This window comes from Strix uralensis, chromosome Z, assembly GCF_047716275.1.
Source record: "Strix uralensis isolate ZFMK-TIS-50842 chromosome Z, bStrUra1, whole genome shotgun sequence".
NCBI classification, from domain to species: domain Eukaryota; kingdom Metazoa; phylum Chordata; class Aves; order Strigiformes; family Strigidae; genus Strix; species Strix uralensis.
In genome coordinates, this window is record NC_134012.1 from 44911350 (window position 1) to 44928063 (window position 16714).

Genomic DNA, 16714 nt, shown 5'->3' on the forward strand with positions numbered 1-16714 from the left:
GCGGGCAGGAGGGGGGGAGGAGGAGGAGGAGGAGGAAGGAAGTAAGGACGGACGCGGGGAGAGAGGGGCGGGTGCTATGCGCAGCGCCCCCTAGTGGCTGCCTCAGGCGCTTCGCCAGCTCCAGGCCGGGCCCAGCCAATCCCCGCGCGCGCCGAGGCCACTCCCTCCCTCCTCCGCTTCCCCGCGGGTGCCGCTGCGGGAGGCGCGAGCGGAAGGAAAAGCGACCGGAGGCGGCGGCCAATGGGGGCGCGCGGCTGGGGCGGGGCGGGGCGCGTGAAGCGGCGGCGCTCCCGACCGAGTGGTTGGCGGCGGCGGCGGCGAGGCCCGAGGGGCGCAGACGAGTGCCTGCCTGCGCGGCTCGATGCCACCCGGCTCCACCGGCGGGTTGCGTGGTGCCCCGTGCCCCGTCTCGAGCGTACGACAGGAGCTTTGTGCCCATGGGGGCTGCCCCGGCCTGGTGGTAGGCGCGCCTCGGGCAGCTGCATAGCTGGGCGTAAGAGGTGGGGGGCTCCGCCGGAGTGGTAGCCCTTCGGCCGGGACGGCTTCTTCTGGGTGTCCCCCCCAGCGTCTCCAAGCAGGGGTTAAAGTTAAACGCGAACCCCAGAGAGGCTGAAGCGTTGGGAGCTCTTGGAAGAGGTGTGGGGCTCTGTGGCGCTGGGCGTGAGCTCCCCTGGGCCCCTCCGCCAGCCCGGGTGTGTGGGTTTGGTGCCCGGGACGGACATTTCCTACCCGGGTCTGGTGGTGCCTAGAAGGAAGGTGTTACTGCGTGCTGGAGCTTTGTCACGCTATGCCGTTAAAAATAAGGTGATAGTAATTCAATGTTAAGGTTATCATGGGTTTATGTTCTGTTTGGAGATGCTAAACCAAGCCTGGGTAGACTTGTTCAGGATTTCTGTGTTGCAACATTGGTGACAAATCTGCCTTTGCAGTTTCTGTCATACGTTACTCTGGGGGGAGGAAGAGTTGGATTTTTTCATCCTGGTGTTTTTTGCCTTAAACTGAAATTGACCTTCATGTAGACAGTGATGTAAATTAGAGTCCAAAGTTCAGGATGTGTGTCCAGATGTTATTTAGTTTGTTGCATAGCATTTTTTGTGAGGCAAAGGCTAATCCTCTGGAACACAAACCTTACTGATGATTCTAAGAAAACAGCTTTTTTTTTTATCTTTTTTCTAATGGACTGGCTATCATCACTTCCTGAGAACAGATCATGTGTTTGCACTCTGAATAGATAGCCAATACCATAAACATGCAATGCATCACTGAACTTGAGAATTACAGCATTCTTAGAAAACCTCCATATGCTAACTTATAAAACTTGCCAGTGCCAACTACTGTAGGTGTGCAGCACTATTGCGGAGCAATGACTGTATACTGGTGATGATTTGGACTAGTCAGAATGTCTTTTTTTTTTTTTTTTTTTAAGCAGAAAAAACGTATAAAGCAACCATGCAATGATCACATCATAGGCCTGTGAAATAGTTGAACTTCCAGTCATTGCAACAAATGCAAAAGGATGTTATTATGTCAGACTCTGTGTATGTCTAACACTTTGTTTCACAGAAATAGTGTGATTTTACTTTCATACTGGTGCTCTGTAACAGTATTTTTTCTAGTATAGTACAGAATACTTGTTTGTCGCGGAGGGGAGACAATGTTGCTCAGCTGCTCAGTCCTTTCAGGTCTTAGGTCGCAGAGGCCTTACATCCTTAAGTGTGACCTAGGAGGGCAGAGTAGGTGAAAAACAGGGTGTTTGCATGTGGTTAAATAGTTATTAATTGATGTGTGCTCATAGAAAGCAATGTTTGACAAACACTGTAGACTAGTGCTGCTGCCAAGAGAAGCAGCCCCAGTACTGCCTGTCCTGCTACACCACACCTTTGCAGGCAGGGGTAACTGGATGGTAAACTGGAGAGAGTTTGTTCAGCCAAACGCTAATGTTCTTCCCCTTCCTTCTCCTTTGCAGAACTGTTTTTTAGCTGGAGTAGTTTTCCAGTATAGTTCACTATGGACTCTGCAGACACCTGCTCTAGAAGAATGTTCTGGGGAAAGGCAGGATTTGTCTTCTGGCCACTCTGACCACTGAAGGTGTTCAGCCAGCCAGAGCCTCTGGGTTGGTTTCTTAGAAGCAACAGGGATTTGGGTGGACAAATGTAACCTCTTTCAGAGTCTCAGTCTTTGATCTTTTCTGGAGAAGATCAAGTGCTACCTAGTCCTTCTCAGTGCTAAGTCAGCTAGGATGGCTTAAACTGCCTTTACAGTCGTTTTAATGACTCCATATTATCTGTGGTGGAGCAGAGGAGAAGTACTTGTATGGTCTGTGCTGTTAACTCTCACAACAAGGTAGTGGTGAATTCTTACACTGCTGAGACCAGATTCATAGAAGAGTCTTTGAACATACTTTTTGTTATAACCCTTAATGAATTTTTAAAAACATCTTTCTCCTCAGCATGTCACTTGTTTCTTTTTTAAGGTTTTTGTTTCGCCACCACAGCTTCTGTTTACCTAGTCTTTTTTACACCATTAATGCTTGTGGTACCGATTGTGCTTTTCTTCAGGGACTTCTGTGGTATTAATATTGGTAGAACTGGATCTCTGAGTGATTAAAATACTGTCTAAGGTAAAATGCATTGAAATCTGTGATGGGGCATGTATGTTACAGGTTTTTTGTTAGCATTAGAACAAGCAGTTGAGGTTCTGACAGTAGCTTTGCTAAACGGACAGAAAATGTCTTATCTATAATTGGTATTTCTTAATACAACAGCTGCTTTCCCTGTTGCTGAATTAAGAGTTTTCACTGGCTACTATTTTTGACAGTGAAGAGGAAGAACTGAGGAGAAAACAAACTATGAAAGCATTGGTTATTGGCCTTGGAGGGTAAGTACTAGCAAATTAAATTTCCTCTATAGCTTAAGACTGGTCTTCCTTTCAGAATGAAGTGATGTGATTTCTGTTTCTGAATGGATATTTTTTGAAAATAGATTACAAATACAACATAATTGTCTCATTTTATGGCATGTAACTCATAAGAAATTGTTCCATCTCTGTTGGAGATCTCAGATACCACCTTTCTCTAACCTCTTTCTTGGCACTGCTAGATTTACTGTCTGAAAGCTGTTGGAACCTGCCAGAAAGCTTCTAGAGATAGTATTTAATGTGAATAAACTTGGGGCGGGGTGTGTGTGTTGGATTGTGTCTTTCTGTCTAACTATATAGAAATGTGTGTGGAGCTTGTGTATATTTTTAAAATACTGATTTTTGTCTTGATGCAGTTTTTACTGTGTTTTCTAACTCAGTGTAACAAATGGGGGGAAAACAACGCTGGCAAAAAAGCTTAAGAAAAGGCTTCCCAACTGTGATATAATCTCTCAAGATGACTTCTTTAAGGTAACAGTACTGACGGAAAGACCTGATAGGTAAAAGTAGGCTTGAGTAGACTTAGAATAATTTCTTCTCTTTTCAGTTCTTCTATTGATAAACTTTTAAAATTGATGCTGGTAATGTTACCTTCCTGAAAAAGAGAAATAAAATGAGCACTGGGGTAATGGAACTTTCAGTGGCCAAAACCACTGAGCATACTCAGCAAAAAGAAGTTTACTGTCTTTGATACCCTTTTAAGATAAGGAACAGTTGCATCTTGGATGCATTTTTCAAGATACTTTGTGCTAACGAAGTTAATGATATTGTGTTAACCCTACACCCATACAGCAATAGGTAGTTCTTTGTCTGCCAAATCAAAACAGAAGACCAACTTTTGCATTGATGTTGGAGTTGTTTGTTAAGGAGGGTGAAGGAACTCTTACTTCTGAAGTAAAGCTCTAATGACCTTAAGAGAAATGATTTGGGGAATTTGTTGTTCTAGATTAAATAAAGTGTTTGTACTATATATTAACACTTGTATACAGCAGTTTAGTTTTGAAGATAAATTAAATCAATCGGGATACAAAAGTGTATAACCCTTGTATTTGTAACTGCAGAGTGTATATATATATGTGACAGTGGTCATAAAAGCAGTGTTGAAAATACTAAATTTTTTTCCCCTTCAGCCAGAGTCTGAAGTAGAAACAGATGAACGTGGATTTAAGCTATACGATGGTCAGTTACTTTGATGTGTTGTTTTTGAACATTGTGCTGAAATCCTGTTATGCTGAACTTCTAAACTTCTTCCCCTCCACCTCCTGCCCTTCTTCCCTTTCTGAGCAAGGCAGTAAACAAATGATTGTTCCAGAGCAATCCTTTGCTCAGTTTCTTTCAGCTCACTGAGATAAATAAGAAAACCTGCTGAACTTGTAAATAGCACAAGCTAGTGCTTCACCTTTCCTTTTCCCTTTTTAATCTTTTCCTCTACTTCTACAGTTGCGTCTAGCGCAGTAGGAAATGGTACTGTTCAGTTAAAAGTCTTGGCTTGCAGCACTGGTATAAGCTTAACCATCACTTTATGTAATGATGGATTCTTTTTTCACTTTGGTAATGAACTCATGCGATATCACTATTGAGTCTCTTTCATTGTCATGTTCCAAATCAGCCAAAACTTGAGTCTGATCCTCACACCTTTATTTCATGTCAGATCTCACATAGAGACCAAAAGTTTTGAAGAAGCTAATTTAGTCTTATAAACTTCTAGATCCAGATCCACTTTAGGCCAGTGCTTTGGTTCATGTCCTATCTAGTTGTGAACAGTTGCTTATTATCTCTGTTGATACTTGGTGATTCCAAAATGTATTACTCGAAACATTGGCCAAAACCTTAAATTGTATCTGAAGACTGACTCTTATCATCTATGCAGTCTTTGGCTTAACTTCTAGACTTCATGAAACTGGAATGTGAAACTGAAGGGATAAGTTTGACATGCTGGTTCAAATATCTGGGTTTAATGCTGCTCTTAAAAGCTCCTCTAAAATGTGTTTGCTGTTACGTGATCCAAAGGCTGCCTTCTCTCTACCATTCAGTACTTACTTAATATGTTCTTGCATGTCTACAGACAAAACCAGGTGCTACATTGTGCTGTGTTGCTTTGTATGCCATCCTCCTTTCAATCGATCTGTCCCCAATAAAAACAAAAAGTAAAAAATTTTGAGCACCCAGTCCCTTCACCTGTGTCAGTGACAATTGACAGGAGGATGGAGATCTTGGGGTAAATAAGTTTTTACAAGTTTTGTGGAATAGAAACTGCAGGGACTGTTAGGGAAAGGCTGTGAAATAAGGTCACACACTTTTTGGTGCCACAGAGTTCAGAGAGACCACACCCACCAGAAATACCCCAATCCTGGGGAAAGCTTTAGTTTCAGGGTATCATCAGTTGCAAACATGGAACTACTTTTATGCATGAGACTGACTTTTTTGGGTAATCCTGTTCCCTTTCATTTAGACTTGTATGTAGATTATTTGATTCTTACTGATTAACCTAGGGGTACTTAAAGGCTTTTTTTATTATTCTTGGTCATTAAAGGGTGCCTAACTTTCTGTTTTCATGTAGTACTTGATGCCCTCTATATGGACGAAATGGTGAAAAGGATTCGCAATTGGATGAAAAGCCCAGCAAGTTCAGGTGTTGTGACAGAAGAGCCACGGAATACATGTGACAATGTGAAAAATACGGATGTTTATATTTTGATTGTTGAAGGCTTTCTGCTATACAATTATGAGTAAGCAGTAATATGTAACCTGGTATATTAAAAGCTGCCCTAAAAAGGAAGAGGCAACTAAATATGTTATTATTATAGGCCGCTTAATGAACTATGGAATAGAAGATATTTTTTGACCCTTCCTTATGAAGAGTGCAAAAGGAGAAGGAGGTAAGATATTCATTTATTGCTTGCTGAGGGTCACTGTACACCCTAATGTGAAGTGGTTCTTTTGTACTAGTTTTTCTTCAGTGCAAATGTAAGCTATTAAGATCATCTGTCCTCTGTGATTCCCAGGGAAGACTATGTGGGTATTTAACCGACAATAACAAAAGCATGCAGAGATGGGGGGGGTGGGTTGTTTTTGGTTTGGGTTTTTTTTGCGTTTTAGAGCACAGGTATATCAAAGTGTTAAAATGTTTTAGAAGCACTGAAAAGAGAATTTGTTGTCCAGATAAATTATTTAGATTACTGACTGCATATTGAAATTAAACCATGTTTAAAATGAGAAACAATTAAAAAAATACTAAGCAGTCTTATCCTTGGTTTAATACTTGGTTAAGGTAACAATGTTCGTTTGTGGGTTTAGTGTACACTCTGTTTAAACTGTGCATTAGTTGTACTGTGTATCCGATTTAGATTATTGAGCCAGTGTCTGACTTGCTTCCAAATTTAAAGCAATACATGCGCACAAAGTCAGAATCTGCTGGCTGAGTAAAGAAATCCTATATTCAACTGGCTTTGGTTGATTCTATTTTGTTGGTTTCTCACTAGACTCACCTTTAAAGGACTTTAGCTGGAAGTGACTAGACAAAACCACTAGTCATTTAAAACTTGAGAAATGTGTATGCCCAATAAAAAAAAAAGTAATTTGTTTTGGTAATGCTTTCAATACCACTTAATTTATGTGTAGTATCTTTTTCAATTAACAAAAACCCAGACTTTTACCTTATCTTAAATGTAGCTTATTGGCAGAAATAGGTAAGTTAGCAACAGTTCATATCACAGATTATATTCAAACATTACGCAGCCTGCCAGTCTTTTTAATTTTGGATAGATGCTCTTATTAAACCAGCTGACACTAGAGGAAAATGTAAAACTTGTATGAGAAAGCAAATATATTTTTATGTAGCACCAGAGTCTATCAGCCAGCAGATACACCGGGGTACTTCGATGGACACGTGTGGCCTATGTATCTGAAATACAAAAGTGAATTGGAAGAAAATGCAAGTAACATTGGTATGGTATCCTCAATCTTAAACTTATAAAATGCTGAAGTGTGGCAGCAGTGCAGTTTTTGTTGGGTTGTGAGTTTTTTGAATAGGATAAAATTTTCTTCACATTTTTGTGGCACTTGGACAGTAGGTTTGGACCTTTTGTTGGCTTGTTTTTCAAGTCTATAGAGTTCTGGGTTTCTTAATAATGAAAATTATGAAGTTAAAAAATAGAAATATTCTGATCACTAATTAAGTCCGTTTAACAAGTTAGTTTGTGTGTGCGTGCGTGCATACATGCATATGGCTAAATAGGAAGCTTCTGAGATGATAGCTGATGTGCTGGCAGAATTCTTCAGAACAGAACTGAAATCCTGGTTGAAGTCCTGTAATAAGCTGAAGACACTCCCTGGGCGCTGACTGTACACACTACAGTCATCAGCTTCTGGGATGCTGCCACAAGCTTGTGTGATGTTCACATTTGTACAGCTCTTGGACTGCCTGCTTCTGGAGTGGGGGCCAGAGGAAAGGGAGGTTAGGTGGCTGCTTCACCAGCACACCGCTTCTTACTGTGCAGTAAGAATGGGAACTGCAGTGTCCATCCTTCACTTGCTCAAACCCTGAAGCTGAAGAAGAACCTGAGGTCTTCCACTGCATAGGAACCTTTCTGCTCTACTGTCCCAATGTTAATACCACTACCCTTATGGACACTTTTATAGCACAAAAAATTATAAATTAATTCTTAACTAGAATACTTTTCCATTATGTTATTTTTTTAATGTGTAAAATGATTTTAGGAAAGAAGAAAAGGGAGGTACTGTTCTTGGTTTTATTTTTCATCTCTTATGATGGCACCGATAGGAATACTGAAAACTTCGCCAATTGCTATTACAGATAACTGGCATAGAACTCACAAAAGCTTTTTCTTTTGTCTGTCTTAGTTTATTTGGATGGAACAAAATCCCAAGAGGAGCTTTTATCCTGTGTGTATAGTGATATAATAGAGGAATTAAAAAAGCTGAGGGAAGGAAGTAAGTAATGTTACTGGAAATTGAATCTGCTTATCCCATTCCAAGTTAACAAGAAGCTAACCCTTTTATGTGAAAATACTGCAAGGATTATGCAGATCTGTATGTCCTTATGTATGGCAGTCCTTATACATGTTTGCCCATTACTTAAATAATCATAAGCTATAATTTCAAGTTCCTTGAAATTGGATGTTCTGAATTAAAAGGTGAATCCACTGTTACCTAATGATAAAAAATAATTTAAAAGAGGGAGAACTGAAGGAATATGGGGAAAAACAGCAATAAAAGCAGACGTTTTGGTGGTGTTAGTTTCTAATACATAGTGATGTCATGTGCAAACAGAGAAATGACACTACAGGTTAAATGTGTACTATTTATTTTAGATCAGCAGGTCACAACATGATAATGTAGAAAGCCTGGGTTCCATTTGCTACAACTTGAAAACCTCAAGACTGTCATACTTGGCAAGCCAACCAACTGATGAGATGTCATGTATACGTCCATAATACTAGTTCATACAACACAAGTGATTTGTAGCAACTGTTAACTCCGTAAGCCTCAGGTATTGTTGAGTAGTATCAACAGTGCATTATTTTCTAGAATTCCTTTAATTGGTCATGCCTTGGCTGATCTTTAAATCCGGTTGAATGTGTATGTTTTAATGAATATAAACATATCTTTGTGTACAAAACTAAACTATGAAGATGCAGGTCTGTTGGTTTAATAAGCATATTTGAACATGGGTGAATGCACTTCGAAGTGTTCATGTAGGAATGACAGTGATTACCTCTGATATTTTTACAAGATTCTAATCACTGATAAACATGGTTAGAGGAACTAGCTATATGCTGTGGCAATAGTAAATTTAAGATTATATAAACTGTAACACTGCTTATTCAGCAACTGGACCTGTTATTGAATACATCATAACTGAATTTATTTAGACTTGCTAAATACCTCTGTGGTGTCTGTCAAGTAATTTTTAACTTCTATATTGGTTGGAGCAGTTGGGAGTGGATATTTAAAAAAAAATCCAAACAAACCTGAAGAGAAGTCAAGTTGTTGGAAAAAGATGATGGAATAAGACGTTGCAGAGAATGCAGATGCATCACTAAGTACACATATTGTGCAGATATTGACAACTGGGGTGGCACAGGCTACTAGATAATAAATGCATACTTCAGGGAGGAGGAAGGAAGAAATAATTCTTGTTAATATTCATAGCTCAGGTTGAAATTACAGTAATGAAAGCATTCAGAAAGCAGGTATGCTAAATACGTTAAAGCTTTGTGTAAGATTCGTGTACCTATATTTAGATAAACTGGGAAGTTGAATAATGTTTGGTTGCTGAATAAGTAATGTATTAACTCTTAGATTTTCTATACAATATCTTACGTTTTTATCAGACAGAATAAAAATCAAGACGTGAAAAGCAAAGGATGGGCTATATTACTTACTATGTGTCAACTGAACTGATCTCAGTGATTGAATGTAATGTTTTATTGTTAACAGTATTAAGAGTGGTTAACCTGCATATAAGAAAAAGGTCTTAAACAGATTAGAACTGTGTGAAGCTGTGTTTAAGACAGTGCTTCCAAATACTATTTTTTATTATTTGCAGTAAAAATAGTTCAAGTTGCATTTGCTCAAATGCAGTGATGGACTGTCTGACTTTAAACTGTATTTTTGTTTTTATTTCCCTTTGGAAGGGGTGCAACTGTGAGAGATCAGCTAATACTTGGATGGTTGTGGTGGGTTGACCTTGGCTAGCCAACAGGTGCCCACCAAGCTGCTTGTGGGTCAAGATAAGGAGATCACTCAGCAATTACTGTCATGGCCAAAACAGCCCTGACTTGGGGAAATTAATGTATTGCCAATCAAATCAGAGTAGGATTAATAAGCAATAAGAACAAATCATCAAACATCTTCTCCCACCCCTCCCTTCTTCCTGGGCTCAACTTCACTCCCTATTTCTCTACCTCCTCCTCCTGAGCGTTGCAGGGGGATGGGGAATGGGGCTGTGGTCTGCTCATCATGTGTTGTCTCTGCCACTCCTTCCTCCTCACGCTCTTCCTGCTCCAGCGTGGGGTCCCTCCTGCAGGAGACAGTCCTCCATTAACTTCTCCACTGTGGGCCCTTCCCATGGGCTACAGTCCTTCATGAACTGCTCCAGCGTGGGTCCCTCACACGGGTCCTTCAGGAACAGACTGCTCCAGGGTGGATCCCCACAGGGTCACAAGTCCTGTCAGCAAACCTGCTCCATTGTGGACTCCTCTCTCCACAGGTCCTACCAGGAGCCTGCTCCAGGTTGGGCTCTCCATGGGGTCACAGCCTCCTTCAGGTGCATCCACCGTGGACCTCCATGGGCTGCAGGGGGACAGCCTGCCTCACTATGTGTAGGGCATGAGAAGGCTTTGTTACAGTAACCCGAGACAGTTCACTTCCCCCATCCGAGTATGCAGAGTGCCAAGCATGTCTGATCTCCTTGTTAGGGTAAGCTGGGATAGTTTGTTTCCCCCTCGTCTGCACATACCCCTTCACAGGTGTCAATGTGACAGCCAGAATTCAGACAACAGTACCTGTATTACATCAGCAAGTACACTAATGAGCAAAACAGGACAGTGCGTATGTATGATATGTTAAGCAGTGCAAGTTTTATTATCCACCCCTGTGGTGTTTTCGCTTGAGCTTCACTCCCGAGTGGGGCTCCACTGCATCGGGTCCCCATTTGATCAGTGTTGGTGTCTGGGGGCTTGCACTGTGGTGAAGCCCCGCTTTCCATAAAGCCAAAGCTTTCACTCACTGAGTGCTGTGCCTGATCCCTGAGGGACCCACACCAGCTTTTTGCTCATAAGCACTCATTGAGACCATCCTTAGATGGTATCAAAACTGATCTCCTACAGTGGGTGGTTCTTCATTGTCCCAGTCCCCACCTTTGCCTTCTGTGACTTGGGTGGTGTGGCTGGAGCACCTGTCAGTGAAGACTGAGGCAAAAAAGTTGAGTGCCTCAGCCTTCTCCTTATCCCAGGTAACCAGGTCTCCCCTTTCCTTCTGGAGAGGGCCCACACTTTCCTAGTTTTCCTTTTATTCCCGGTGTATATACCTATAGAAACTTTTCTTGTTGACCTTGATGTCCCTGGCCAGATTTAATTCTATCAGGGCTTTGGCCTTCCTAAACTGATCCCTGGCTGCTTGGACAGTTTTTCTGTACTCCTCCCAAGCTACCTGTCCTTGCTTCAAACCTCTATTAGCTTCCTTTTTGTGTTTGAGCTTGTCCAGGAGCTCCTTGTTCATCCATGCTGTCCTTTTGCATGATGCATGAATGATGTCTGTGCTTTCTCTTGGGCACCTCCCACTGAACACCTTTGTAGTCAGAACTGTCCAGTCAGTTAACATAGTTGCAGGAGAGCAAGAATTGTGAGAGTAAAGATGATACTGAAAAGCCGGTCAAGGAAGAACTCTCTAAGACTCAGAATCAGAGTATTAGAAAGCAGGCATTCTTTATTGCAGCACTGGGTGCACGGGGGATCGCTCCTCCACAAGCGTGCACCCCTTGGAGCGAAAAGCAGCTCCTTTCTATAGCGTAAAGCGTTTACATATTCATTATAATCCCGAGAATAGGGAGAGATATTACAATTAGTTTTGAGAAATCATTAACATAAATCCCGCCCCAAGTCCCTCCCCATTGCGCCTGTGCAGTGGCTCCTGGTGGTCTTGGGCGGGGGTCTTCAGGATGAAGATTGAAGATGCCTGCTCTTCCTCTCGTGACTTTTCACCTAGTTAGCATTTCTATAGTCATGACAACTTAGCCTTCATTGAGTCCCCATTCCTTATCTTGGGACTCAGTGGTTGCAGCTCCTTCCTTATCTTAAGAGCCCCTCCTGCTGAGAGCCCATCCTGCTGAGAGCCCACCCTTTTATTGCATTATCCTGCCTGACCTGTGTCTCTCTTACTTGCATCCATTTTGTTAAGGTTCCTCACTTCAGTTCCCCCCTTTCTTTTCCTAGTAATAAATTCTTTTACTACTATAGTGATTCTTTATCTACCATCTTGCTAAAATAGTTATTTGATTCGAGCTTATGTCTAAGCTGATGTTTTTTCTAATTTACATAAATGTCCCCAGTGTTTTGACATCACTTAAAAACATCTAATGAATATTGGAAAAAGAAAAATAACTATAATCAATAGCACAGCAATTATAAAAAGCTGTTTTAACCAGGCAAAGTTCGGCAACTAAGATGTGAGTTCTCCCAAATCTCAGAAAACCCTTAGGATGTATTATCTTGGGCTACTTCATGTGAAATCTTTGTCTGTTTCCAAATTTGAGATAAATCCTTTTCAATTCTTTTGTCCTAATTGACATAAGTATAACAATGTTTATTAATAACTCTACATAACCCCCCTTCCTTAGCAAATAATAAATCTAGTCCAAGTCTCTTTTGGCCTCTATCAGAAGATATGGTTGCCAGAACCCCAAAATGTGGTATTATCATCCCACTGAGTCCCGAAGCTCTGTAAAGCATCTTTTTGATAAATTATCAGCTGTAACAACAAAATGGTTACTGCCTTTTGAGTCGGAGCTTTAGAGGGGCTTTCTCCTGGGATGTCCATGGCGTAGGAGCTTTCTTAATTTGTGAAAAGTGTATCCAGGGGTCCTTGCCATTTAATTTAACACCAGTGAATGTTGTCAGCAAAATCTGATATGGTTCTTTCCATTTTTCCTGCAGTGGCTCAGATGTCCAAGATTTGAGATAGACCCAATCCCCTGGCTGGAAGGAATGAGCTGGTGAATCATTAAAGATTTTTTTCTTTACCACAGATTTATTTACTTCCTGTATAACTTTTCCTAAGAGAATTATGTAATTGGATACATCATTCTCCCCCTGGATTTTCATTTCCCAAGGCAAACCTGGGATTTGATACGGCCACCCATAAAGAAGTTCATATGGGCTCAGCCGTTGTTTACCTTTGGCTGCACCCTTATTCGCAACAAAGCCAGAGGCAGAACCTGTACCCAATCCATTGATGTTTCCTGACACAATTTGCTTATTTGCAACTTAAGACTGTAATTCATTCTTTCCACTTTACCACTTGCTTGTGGTCGGTAGGGGATATGCAGATCCCAAGTAATATTCAATACCCTTGATACTCCTAAAATGATGGTTGCTATGAAATGAGGACCCCTATCAGATGACATTCCTATTGGGATTCCAAACCTGGGAATTATCTCCTTCTCTCCTTCAATAATATCTTTACTACTTCTTGTGCTTTGTTGGTGCGGCAAGGGAAAGCTTCTGGCCACCCAGTATAGGTATCTACCAACACTAGTAAATATTTTAAGCTTCTTTTTCTGGGTAACTCAGTAAAGTCAATTTGCCAATACTCACCTGGAGCTCCCCCTTCTGTTATTTTTCCAAAGTGAATCCTGTTCTGAGTTTTGGGATTGTTGTTACAACATACCTCACACCTCTCAGTAACTGATCTTACCCTTTCCACCATATTTTGGCCAATTATAGATTTTTGTATATGTTTCAAAAGATTCTCAGTTCCCCAATGAACAGAATTGTGTTCTTTTCTTATTACTTCATTTAGCAAGGTGTATGGAATCACTATTAGGCCTGAAGATGTCACAGCCCACGCATTTTCTTTTTTTTCAGCCTCTAGTTTTTCAATTAATTTTAAATCTTGTTTGTCATAGTTCGGTTGTTCAGGTAAATGTAACTGACGTTCTGGAACTAACACCTGAACCTCTGTTAGGATGCCTTTTTGTGCAGCCTGTTTAGCAGCCTCATCAGCCAATATATTTCCACGCTGTTGTTCACTGTCTCCTGCTTGATGGGCCTTACAATACATCACAGCAACTTCAGTAGGCAATTGTACGCTTTCAAGAAGTTTTAAGACTTCTTCCTTGTGTTTGATTGTAGTTCCCTTTGAGGTTAAAAGTCCTTGTTCTTTCCATATAGCCCCATGGGCATGAACTACTCCAAACACATATTTTGAATCAGTCCAAATGTTCACCACCTTCTCTCTGCTTAATTCTAATGCTCTAGTCAAGGCAATTAATTCAGCCTTTTGAGCGGATACATTTGGTGACAATGATTTAGCTTCTACGACATCAGTCATAGTAGTCACCGCATATCCAGACACACGTTGTCCATTCGTAACAAAACTGCTTCCATCCGTATATAGTTCTAAATCAGGGTTTAGTAAAGGTGTATCCTTTAAATCTGTTCTGCTGGCATACACTTCCTCAATTGTTCGTAAACAGTCATGCTCTAAGTCTTCCCTCTCATTTTGCTCAGCAGACAAGAAAGTTGCAGGATTCAGTATGGCTGTTGTTTTTAATTTAATGTCATCTTGATCTAACAAGACAGCCTGATATTTGATCATTCTGCTTGGAGACAGCCAATGATTTCCCTTTTGTTCCAAAACTGTAATTACCATGTGAGGTACATACACTGTTATGTGAACTTCCGGGCCTCTTGGATTAACATCACTGTTGCTGCCACTGCCCTCAGACATCCTGGCCATCCTTGACTTGCAGTGTCCAATTGTTTAGAGAAGTATGCAACCGCCTGCCCGGCGTAAGGGCCTGAGAAATTGTGCCAACATTCCCAGGGCTATTCCTTTCTTCTCATGGACAAACAGTTCAAAAGGCTTTTCAATATTTGGCAATGCCAGTGCTGGTGCCTTTAACAGTGACTGGTTGAACTCCTTGAAGGACTTTGTCCCATCCTCAGTCCATGTTAAACAAGAATCAGCAGAAGCTTTCAATATTTCATAGAGTGGTTTTACCATCAGTCCATAATTATCAATCCATAAATGGCACCAACCAGTCATTCCAAGAAAAGTCTGCAGTTCCTGAAGGGTTTTGGGTTCCGGTAGTTGACAGATGGCTTCTTTCCTCTCGGCTGACAGCTGTTGGTGTCCTTTAAAAATTTCAAAACCCAAATACATTACATTCTCTTGGGCAATTTTGTCTTTTTCCCACGATACCCGGTAACCACTCATCCCCAAGAAATTCAAAAGGCTGATTGTCAACTGCAAACATTCCTCTTTGGTGTTCCCTGCTAATAGAATATCATCCACATATTGAAGAACAATACCCTCTTGATCTTCCAATCGCCAAATTTCAAGTTCTTTAGCGAGCTGGTTTCCAAAAATCGTTGGGCTATTCTTAAATCCTTGTGGAAGTACAGTCCAAGTATACTGAGTCTTTCTCCCTGTTTCTGGGTTTTCCCATTCAAAGGCAAATAAGTCTTGGCTTTCTGGGGCCACGGAAATGCAGAAAAAGGCATCTTTTAAATCTAATACAGTAAACCATCCTTGTTTATCTGTCAATGTGGTGAGCAGAGTATAGGGATTTGCTACAACTGGATGAATATCCTGTACTATTTGATTGATGGCTCTTAAGTCCTGAACCATCCTATACGTCTTTCCATCTGATTTCTTAACTGGCAGAATGGGGGTATTATATTTAGATTCACATTCTCTTAATAAACCATATTTTAAGAAATTTTGTATGAGAGGTAACAATCCCAACCTAGCCTCAATTTTCAAGGGATACTGTTTCAATCTTACTGGTGTCGAATCTGGTTTTAAAGCCTTCCGGGATCTCCCCGGTACTTCTCCAGCCCAAACAAGAGGGATTACTGCTTCTTCTATTTCTTTTGGTATTTTTTCTTTATCCAATTTGTCCTCCTGTAACAAAAATATTGAAGCCTGGACATATTTAAATTCTGGTATGAATATTTCTACATCCCCGCCCTTAAATTTAATTTGGGCTTCTAATTTTTCTAATAGGTCTCGACCTATTAGAGGTTTCGGAGCTCCTGGTAGGTAAAGGAATTCATGAGTTACCCATTGTTTTCCAATTTTAAATCTTAGTGGTTTAAAAAATGGTCTCTGTTCTGCCTTCCCTGTTGCACCAACAACTTTTACCATATTTGATCCTAATTCATGCCTCTTTGTATTTAAAACCGAGAAGGTCGCCCCTGTATCCACAAAGCATTCCATCTCCTCATTTCCCAGCTTGATTGTAACCAGAGGCTCTGCTGGGGAAGAGTGCTCTGGTCCCCTTCAGTCCTCTAGTGCCACAATGGGCGCCACCTCCTTATTTCTTGCTAAAAATGGACACTGTCTTTTCCAATGATCATCCTTTTTACAGTAAGCACACTGATTTTGGCCCACAGTTGGATTTGGCACTCCTTGTCCTTTTCCTCTACCCCGCATTCCACCTCTCGTATTTCCTCCAAACCCAAAATTTCCTCTGTCTTTTCGAATATCCTCTAAAACCGCTACTAATTTAGTATTAGTCCCCTTTTTCTCCTCTTCCCTGTTTCGATATACCATCCAACCAACATCCAGCATTTTTCCTAAATCCTTAGATTCCGCTCCCTGCAGTTTCTGTAACTTCCGCCTGATGTCATCTGATGCCTGCCCAATAAACAAAGAGGCTAGCTGTCCCGTTCCTTCTTCTGACACAATGTCTAAGATGGTGTATTTCCTAACTGCTTCTTTGAGTCGATTTAAAAAGTCCGTTGGAGATTCATCTCTATCCTGTTTGATCTCATATAACTTAGACCAATTAACAGCTTTTGGAGTAGCATTTCGTATTCCGAATAGGACTGACTTCTGATAACGCCCGATCATCTCCCTATCATCTGGATTGTTAGGATTCCAATTTGGATCTTCCGAGGGGAAGTGCTGTTCCACTCGCCCCTGTAATGTGTCTGAGGCTATTTGAGCTTGCAAGTGTGTTCATAACGCCCTCTGAATCATACCTCGTTCGGTACTGTCAAACAATACTTGTAATATTGCTTCTATGTCCTGCCAATCTGGGTTCTGA

General features: G+C 41.1%; 2 protein-coding genes across 6 annotated transcripts in view; both read left to right on the forward strand.

The window, feature by feature from the left end:
* Positions 1-270: 270 nt before the first annotated feature.
* NMRK1 (nicotinamide riboside kinase 1) lies at positions 271-9544 on the forward strand. 5 transcript variants are annotated; one of them, XM_074855891.1, is made up of 9 exons: positions 271-460; positions 2818-2877; positions 3297-3387; positions 4047-4095; positions 5477-5645; positions 5724-5795; positions 6757-6863; positions 7780-7869; positions 8250-9544. In XM_074855891.1, the coding sequence occupies exons 1-9, from the start codon at positions 438-440 to the stop codon at positions 8267-8269; spliced, it is 681 nt and encodes a 226-aa protein (XP_074711992.1). In that variant the 5' UTR covers positions 271-437; the 3' UTR covers positions 8270-9544. The 5 variants fall into 5 exon arrangements, with proteins under 5 accessions (XP_074711992.1, XP_074711994.1, XP_074711996.1 ...); XM_074855893.1 differs by having other exon boundaries at positions 304-460; positions 2765-2877; XM_074855895.1 differs by having other exon boundaries at positions 329-464.
* The window catches only part of CARNMT1 (carnosine N-methyltransferase 1), a 36245-nt gene continuing 27895 nt past the window's right edge, over positions 8365-16714 (forward strand). The window contains exon 1 of the mRNA XM_074855888.1: positions 8365-8428. The gene's annotated coding sequence lies outside the window, so the exon portion shown is untranslated. The remainder of the gene's footprint in view (positions 8429-16714) is intronic.

What these genes read in the sequence shown, in the direction of transcription:
- NMRK1 (XM_074855891.1), top strand. Translation starts at nt 438, where the DNA reads ATGGGGGCTGCCCCGGCCTGGTG. An exon ending in TTGGTTATTGGCCTTGGAGG is followed by an intron (nt 2,878 to 3,296) that starts GTAAGTACTAGC and finishes TTTCTAACTCAG; the next exon opens with TGTAACAAATGGGGGGAAAA. An exon ending in TGGATTTAAGCTATACGATG is followed by an intron (nt 4,096 to 5,476) that starts GTCAGTTACTTT and finishes GTTTTCATGTAG; the next exon opens with TACTTGATGCCCTCTATATG.